The 9,267-nt window shown below is 35.0% G+C and overlaps 1 protein-coding gene across 6 annotated transcripts; it reads left to right on the top strand.

Annotated features, from left to right (window-relative positions):
• Positions 1–2,457: 2,457 nt before the first annotated feature.
• LOC103404077 (phospholipase A2-alpha) lies at positions 2,458–9,016 on the top strand. 6 transcript variants are annotated; one of them, XM_070815591.1, is made up of 4 exons: positions 2,458–2,771; positions 5,236–5,332; positions 5,458–5,583; positions 8,834–9,016. In XM_070815591.1, exons 1-4 carry the CDS (start codon positions 2,592–2,594, stop codon positions 8,860–8,862), a joined length of 432 nt encoding a protein of 143 aa, XP_070671692.1. In that variant the 5' UTR covers positions 2,458–2,591; the 3' UTR covers positions 8,863–9,016. The 6 variants fall into 6 exon arrangements, with proteins under 6 accessions (XP_070671692.1, XP_070671691.1, XP_070671690.1 ...); XM_070815590.1 differs by lacking the exon at positions 8,834–9,016 and adding an exon at positions 6,519–6,727; XM_070815589.1 differs by lacking the exon at positions 8,834–9,016 and adding an exon at positions 6,298–6,440.
• The last annotated feature ends 251 nt before the right edge of the window (positions 9,017–9,267 follow it).

The following is a 9,267-nucleotide window of genomic DNA, read 5'->3' as shown; positions in this document are numbered from 1 at the left end:
AGTCGGCCCCGTCGCAGTGCTATTTATCCAAATTGAAGGTGCTTCACGATCGACTGATTCTACGGTAATAGTGTTGTTTATCCAAATTGAAGATGTTTGCCGATTACCTTCACAGTGCTGTTTATCCAAACTGAAGGTGTGTCGACGAAAAGAGAAAAGAAAAAAAATCTCAAGGTTGTTTGAGAGAATTTGCGCAGGGCAGTTATGTGTTGAATTAGAGGTCCTCCTCACGTTGCTAATACCCCGATACTTATAATGCCAGTAGGCTTCAGTGCTTGTTGCTTGTCGTGAGTATCCCGCGTGCATAAGTAATATTCCTAAGAATATTAGATAATCTCTCATGTAGGCGCTCCCACTTTTTTGGGATGTGATAATGCATGAAATCCCATCGACTTGGATTTTTAAACATATGATAATGCAGCTCCAGTGGATATAATGCATGCAATTGCATCAAAACCAATCAACGCCTACCATTATTTGGAGGCAATCCAAATTAATGGTCCAATCCAAGTGCCATGCATAATAATAGTGAATTATCATGCCATGACCTAATCCAAACAGATTTGATGCTATCCAGATGCCAGTCATTACCATGCACGACTCTTCACTTGTGGCTTCTCCAGATGTGGTGTATCCCAAGCAGACCCGCATAAAGAAATAGAGAAATCCTCATTCAACTCTTTCTCCACGCATGCATTAATCTTTCTGCCAGTTAATATCCATTTGCCAACCCAAAAACCATGCATTAGGATAAAATCCAAACCAAGCCTTATCTTTGATCTTTTGATCCGATAGCATTTCAATCTTTTGTACTCCTTAATTATCTCTGCACTTTTGAAATAATTTTCCATAATTCCTCCGATAACATTATGATTATCATAATAATATCTAGACAAATTATTAATCAATCATCTCAATCTTCTTTCAATCCAACGGCTCAGAATTTTACTCATTCTACGGCCTCGATTGCTCGGGCCGATAGTGTAAAATATGGTCCAAACAATGTTTTTCTGCGTTATACCTGTTGAGATGTTTATGGCATGCTAGAGATTCAGAAAACCTATCACTTATTATGCTAGTAGTTTTCATTATATATAAACCTAGGGTTTATTATGTTCATAACTGTTTTCGTATTATACATATGATATATATAAACCTGGTCAACTCACCTTTATTTTGCGACCCCTTTTAGGATTTAGAGTTGAGGTATACGATCCCTACGTCAACGCTTTCGCATTGTCATATTCGAGTCCCCTCGGTGTAGGACCTACATCCTCTTATTTATTTAATTTTATATTAATTCTTTTAGAGCTCTAGTTAGTTGTATGCTCTGAACACGTTCCAAAAATTTTAACTCGTCGTATTTTAAATTCATAACCCTTATTTATTCTTATTCTTAGCTTTTGTATCAATTAATGGCTTTTGTCACCCTCGGGTGTCGGCCAACACGTGTCTATCCTGGTATTCGGGGAATATCAGGGTCGAGGCATGTCATGGAGTGATGCTATAGATAGCTTCTACTTGAGCCATATTTTGTGACCACATGATTATATAGTAGTTAATGGTTGGACTACTTCTTTAAATCACCAAAGAAGGAATCCAATCATCAACGGGGTCACATTATGTGGTCTCTAAAATATGGTCTAAAAACATAGTATCCCTAGCGTTTTTTATTGACTTGATATTGAAAGGCTAATTTCTCTTAATCCTCTTTAATTTTTTATTAATTACTTTCTATATTGACTTGAGAATGGAAGGTTAACTTCGACATTGGAAAACCATTTAGAGCCTCAAAAATAATTAGCTCACAACTCCAAGCATGTATTATTTAATTTTTTAACATTTATGTAAGGCCCCTCCTCACCTAAAATCCTAGCTCCACCACTGAGTACTGTTCGAGTTGTCTCTTTTTTCAAACTTAATTTGTTTGGCTTTGAGCCCCGGTATTTCCCCTACCCACCCACACCCAACCAAAAGAGGGGCTGATATTCAATAAAAAAAACGAGTAGGATTATCTTCCCTTCAAATTCTCTTCCCTCCCGTCCCCTCTCTCTTTTCTCTTTTTCTCTCTCTATAAAGAAGTTAACACAAAATGTTGACATGATTTTAGTGTGACCTTTAAATATGAGAGGACTGCAGGGGAAGAGAATTTGGAGAAAAGGAAATCCTACTAAACAAAGGTATGCTAGTTCAATGCGCGCGTTAAATGGTATTAAAAAAACAAAAAAAAGGTTCAGGTTTGTGAACTTAACCTAATAAAGCGAGGAAATAGCCCTCTTTAAAAAGTCAAAACAACCATAATGGTTTGCTTTACTATTTTAGAGAAGATTACGTAGCCAAAACTTGAGGAACATCACTAAACATAATGATCACATATTTCTGGATAGTTTTCCTTTTGGTGCTTCTAAAAATGGATAAAGGGACTATTTTTAGAAAGAGAGAAACAGGATAAACAACATGGAAAAGTTTTTACAGAGGCATGCATGCCCATAGTTGAAAAGGATTTTAGAAATAAAATCCCTACATAGAAGGACTTGGGAGTTCTTCCTGGAGGTCCTTCTATGCGACTCTGAGAGAGGCTTCCCCATAATATGGCCATTGCAGGAACAAGATCATCTGATACGATGGGCCTGAAGGGTGGTGTTATTCTTCTCGGCTTTGTTGCCTTTGCTTTGTTTTCTTGTGTGGCCGATGGTTTATCCGGTGCCGACCGTCTCTTGGGGGAGGGGGAGGGTGTCCGTCGTAGCCTGGCCGAGAACGAAACTGCCTGGGTGAGCAGTAGAGATGCTACATGTTTCAAAACCAGTATTTAATTCTTTGGATTCCATTAACATGATGATGTTATATATATTATACTAGAATGGCGTTTACCATATGATTAATTTGATGACTGAAATTTAAAAAATATCAGGGTCAAAATGTCATAAGTTGCATTCCTTATTCCTTGCACATTTCGAGAGTGTCTATGATCTTAGCATCTTGTTGGCCGCAAACTCTACAAAATGAAAGAAAATTTAGATCAAAAATGTTATTCTTATTATCTATTTATACCATTTCTTTAATAGTGATGAAACTCACATATGTTGATGGACTCTATCTCTATTAGAGTTGATACAAATGATGGTACGAATAGATCGTAAGTGTAACACTACTCAATTTAAATTAGAATTCGATCGCCTCATTATAATATATGATGCCAAAGTTACAAAACCAAAATATAATAAACCAAAAAATATATGTTTCATAATTCATAGTTCCCTTCTTAAAACAAACATATTATAGTAAAAAATTATGGAATAGTATTTGAACATATTGATTCCTCAAAACTTCATTTTACAATATCGACAGAAATTATAAAAACAAGGTTTTAAATTTGTAGTTTATTGTTAGTGGTGGATTGTCTTATTGATTAGGGTCTTTTTCTTTAACTCACTTAAGCACCGTGATGTGGGACATTTATTTTTAAATCCACAATCCAAGTTCCAACAAAGAAAAAAATTGAAGTTGCACATAGATGAATGGAATATGAAGAAGAACATGGAAAATGGAAAGACATTCTACAACTTGGCATACACCACAAAGTGCAGAAAATGGTAAGCATAGAAGCAAGCATCTCCAACAGAATCCACAAAACTAAATTTGAAGTACCATGTAAGACTTTTGTGCTCAAACAAAATTCTTAAATGATTTTTCAAATTTAAAAAAAAAAATGTCATATACTCTCAAGATTTAGACTCTTTACCACACTATTCAAACATTCATTTTATTATAATAATGTGTCTTTATCATACACTCTAAATTTTTGTACTCCCACTAAGTTACCTAGTATTACTATTAAAAACTATTAAGATTTGTGAACCTTTTGGAACAAAAGTGTGAATCAATAAATTTTAGTTTTTAAATTGTCATATAGGCCAATAAACTTGTATTAAGGATCATATTTATAGAAATTGTTGGAGATGCTAGTAAAAAAAAAAAAAAAAAGTATTCAACTGAAAAAGTTTTCCCTTTCCTTTTTGACAGGGACTGTTCACAAGAAATGGATCCCCACATCAACTATTCACAAATATCTATACTGACAATAGCCACAAATATCTAACAAAAACTATGCACAAATACAAAAATAGTTTTAAGCTCTCGTTTGATAATTATTCTAGTTTTTAATTTCCATTTTTCTTTTTGTAAAACCTTGTATAAAAACTGTCTTTAATGTTTAATTTTCCGAAATGATAACTGAAAACAGAATTCAAGCAATTTTTATTTTTTGGTATTGAATTTACCATCCACAATATTTGAACTTAAACCCTTTTACTTTCAAATGAAGAAGAATACCATCAGACCGTGTACTGAATAGCTCTCAAGCAAAATATTAAAAAAATACAAAATAATAGCTTCTAATTCTCAATTTAATTATAAAAAATAAAAATAAAAATGAAAAAATTGTTAAACAACTCCTACAAAACCCCATTCTTATTGAAAAAAAAAGTCATATAAACTACCTATGTCAATCACATTAGGAATTAACTTTATATAAAACTATTCTTGCCGGCGACGATGGTAAGTGTTAAACCAATCCAGTTATGAAATGTCATGCATGTGTGTCATGCACATAGTTTGATATGACAATTTTATGAAAGCTTTTCTCTGCATTATGTGACAAGGAGTGTGTTAATTACTAACTAGGCGTTGTATAATTCGCGTGACATATACGTAGACTCCACATGCCACATAATCTAGCTAATATAGTTTAAAAAAAAAAAAAAAGGGGGGGGGGGGGGGGGGTAAAAGAAGATTAAAATGTGTATAATTTGGTGAGAGGCATGAACAACACTCCAAAAACATATCACGAGTCATTACAAGACAGCCAACCTGTTTCTTCCTCCCCCATTTCTCTCCTCCTAGTAGAGACAACAGCCTACCTTCTGCCTTCTGCTAATTATTTCCACACCTCTCACTTTCTATGCGAAACCAAGCCCTCCAAAGTTGACCAAACAAAAAGGCCTCCAACTTAAGTGCTTTCTGTGCTGAAGTGCTTTTTCCAACCATGGTTTTTAACAAGTCACTGAAGTTTGTTCTTGCCCCCTCTTTTCTTGTCCTGTATTTTAATTCCATTAATTTGCATGCCCTTAACATTGGTGTCCAAGCCACAGATGCCTCCGTTGTTCTGGTTTGCTCCTTAATTACCATCTTCTTCTTTCTTCATCTAATTACTTTTAATATTTTTTGGGTTTTCAGTTGCTTTCAAATCATAACGTGTTCTCTCTTCCCATGAATTCTAAAAATTTGCAGAGTAAAGATTGCAGCAGAGAATGTGAGTCAGAGTTCTGTACAGGTACTACATATAATTTAAGTAAATTTTTGGTTTAGTATAATGAGCTGATCAAATTAAACATCCCCTTTTCTTGGTCCTATTATAAGGAAATTAAATTGCATTTTTTTTTAAATTTAATTTGGCAGTGCCTCCATTTTTGAAATATGGGAAGTATTGTGGGCTTTTATACAGTGGATGCCCAGGGGAGCAACCCTGTGATGGCCTTGATGCATGTTGTATGAAGCATGATAACTGCGTTCAATCCAAAAACAGTATGTTCATTTCTTAATCCTTACTATCTTTACTGTGCTGCTCTCACATTATTATTTTTCATTTTTATTTAGGGTTGAAATATTTTTGGACTGAGGCTAAATTTTAATATATATATTCTACTCCAAATTATCTGAGTTAGTGTAGGAAGATTTAAATAGTGGCATGAAAATACAAACAAGAGTTGGTAAAGAAGATATTTATATGGAATAGCCATATCTATGTTATAAAATGCGTGAAAGAGACACTTTGATGAGCTTTTTCAATTGTCGGTGAGGTGATGATGTTTCGGGTGTTGATAATGTTTTAATTAAGTGTTTCGTATTTGACAAAACAATCCCAAAGTTTGTTTGGAGTTCTTTGTGTACAAGATCTATACCAAACGCTAGCATCTGTCTTTTAGAACGAGAACACATGAATGAGGATCCTCTCCAGATACTCTTTGTCAGCATCATGAGATCCTCAAATTATCTCCGTTTATCGTATATTATGCGGTAAAAAAATATTTTAAATACTTTTATTTAAAATTAGATATGAATAGTACCTGACAAAAATTGACCGCACGATATACGATAAACGAACACGATTTGAGAATCCTTACAAAGAGGATCGGAGAGGATCCTCATATAGAACACATGACGTCATATGCACTTAATTATTTGAGCTACAAAAAATTTGTTGCTCTTGTTTATTTCAGTTTTTTGTTTGTTTGCAAGAACAACTTGGATGCAACGGGTTATTATCGCGTAACGACTCGATCCAATAACACAGTATCACAATGTCATGTGAAGAAATACTTATACACACGATTACATGTTATTTGAAAAAGCCACGAAACTAATGAATCTGTTCCATTGAAGTCTCGTTGCTCCTATTTATTTTCAATTTCTTGTTTGTTTGTAAGAACAACTTGCATCTCACATCTTGCATGCAACAGGTCTATTGTCACATAGTGACTTGATCCAATAACACAGTGTCACAGTGTCATGTGAAGAAATACATATACATAATGCTATATTATTGGATCAAAAAGCCACGAAACTGATGAAACTGTTTCATTGAAGTCTTTTTTTGTATATGGGAGATTAGATTTGTAAATGCAATAAGAACTAAGAACAGTATAATTTAAACGGTGGCATATTGTTATGTTTGTGGTGTAGATGACTATCTAAGCTCAGAGTGCAGCCAAACGTTCCTAAATTGCATGGCAGAGTTCAAAAACAAAAGAGGGAAAACGTTTAAGGGGAACAAATGCCATGTTGAGGATGTTGTGGAAGTTATAACCCTTGTCATGGAGGCTGCTTTAGTTGCTGGAAGATATCTCCATAAGCCTTAACACCGCAGCAGCTACCCTCTAGTCATTTCTAATTGTTTCACAACTTCGTTTTCTTCTTCTTTTTTCCTTATTTTTACGTGTTCTTTCTTCCTGCATTACTTAAATCGAAAAAAAAAACAAATTTAATTCTGAATTCTCACAAAAAATGCAACAAATTTTCATAGAAAGATTTGAAGAATGTAAATTTATGCTTAAATTTTGCAGATGCCAAGGTTGAGATGGTGTTGTTATCCATTTCTCCTTCTCTAAGTCTAATATTGCACAATGCACACCATGAAAGACACTAATTCCAATAACTAATCAAACCTCCTAAGTCTAATATTGCACAATGCACACCATGAAAGACACTAATTCCAATAACTAATCAAACCTCAGAATTATAAATTGGTTGGCAGTCCCACATCGGTGGGGGAGGTCAACAAGGGTGGTTCTAAATATGACAGATTAGGCAGATTAGGCAGGTGGTAAAGTTGGAAACAGTATAAGTGTCATTAGAGTGGGGCCCCTCGGGCCGGTCGATTTAAAAAATTTCAATATGGTACTAGAACCTACGGTTACAGGCCCGTGCAAGCCAAAGGCTTGTCACAAGGAAGTGTGGGCATGGAAACAAGCTTGAACTTTTAACATAGAGCTGGCCTCTGAGTTCTTAAGAGGCATTCTTGAAAAAGACTGAAAACAAGTTTGGACTCCATAGGAGCCGACCTCTGAGTTTCAATTGCCGATGTGTGGGTCTCCACGTGTGACTAAATGGGGTTACACATGAAAGGGCGTGTTGACAGTCCCACAACTCTAACTAATACCGAGGCCTTTTGTGGTAAAACCCCACACCTGACATATTGGGCATGTGGTAAAGTTGGAGACAGTATTAGTGTTCGTTAGAGTGGGGGCCCCCAAGGCCCATCGATCTAAAAAATTTCAACATAACTCAAAAGTGATTGCTGCATATATATGTATTACCAAATACAACAACAACAATAAAGCCTTATCTCACTATGTGGGGTCAACTATCATAAAGATTCGACGTAAGAATGGAGTTCCGGCTATCGACTACCTAACATTCTCCCCCTCCTTCTTTATCTGGGCTTGGGATTGGCAGTGCAAGATAAACTTGCCCAAGTGGAGTTATATATATGTATTACCAAATAAGGAATAAAAGTATATTTGGCAAAATGTTTGATTTGAGATATCTAATGTTGTGCAAACCTCTCAGTAATTACCTATCTTTTAAGTCTATGAGTGACATAATTGAAATATTGAACTTATGATTCCATTTTTAATATAGGGAAATGTAAACCACACGCTATTTTTCTGCTTTTATACCTCTTCATTTTTGGACATTAAATTGAATAAATCAAATGAAAACAACCAACAAGATCAAATGGTTGGGTAGGGGGAGACAAAAAAGGTGTGGTTACCATAATCCTGGCAATTTTTTTTGGGAAATAGACAAAAATGACCTATTTTCTTAATCTTTAGACATAAATAGGACACACTGGCCATGCACAAGCCATGAACACTATGCACAAAATGGAAATTACTAAAATACCCACATATAAATACTAAAACCCTCAGCTCATTGCATCATTTTTCTCATTTGGAAGAGAGGGATGTCGAGAAAGCTTTGTGAGCTCTGAGTTTTTGGGTTGAGCTCATATATCGGATTTTGAAGAGAAGCAAGTCGAGAGTGAAGCTTCGAAGTGACGGTTTCTAGTTTGCATTAGTGTTCAATCCTTAAAGATATAACATTTGTACCAGATTTTCTGTTTTGGTCTTGAAGTTCCATTTTTTCCAACAAGTGAAGCTTCGACAGCCATATGGTTCTTCTCTCTCTCATCTATTTCTCTCTCTAACTCGATCATCATCTCCATTTCTGCATCTAATTACTTGTTTTTTCAATTGGTTTTTTGGATTTGCAGAGATGGGAAGTCGAAGAAAAGAGGGATAGAGAAGAGATGGCTTAGAATGTGTTTTGAAAATTTTCATTTGTTTGTGGGTTTTGTTATTTTAGTTCCAAATTTCTACATCAAGGATTTATGAAATAAATGGGTTGGTTGTAAGATGAATTAATACTTAGAAGTTAAATTAGTGTTTCTGTTTCATGTTGAGGCCTATGAATTTTGGAATAAACTTTACTTTTTGATGTGCTACAAAACTGGGATTGAAGAATTTTTGGTTCAAGTGTTCAATTGCAGAAATTTGTGAAAAATATTGTGCTTGTGGTGTGCATGGCTACAACTTAACATGAGAAGCAGGAATGTTCACTAGTTATAATGCACGTATGTTGGGCCCCGAAATTTAGCAAGTATGACCACAACCTAGTTAGCCTCAGCGAAAAATAAAATTAAGAAAA

Source organism: Malus domestica, chromosome 16 (genome assembly GCF_042453785.1).
Source record: "Malus domestica chromosome 16, GDT2T_hap1".
Taxonomy (NCBI): Eukaryota; Viridiplantae; Streptophyta; class Magnoliopsida; order Rosales; family Rosaceae; genus Malus; species Malus domestica.
The sequence above is the reverse complement of the archived record's forward strand: the minus strand, read 5'-3'. Positions and strand labels throughout refer to the sequence as shown.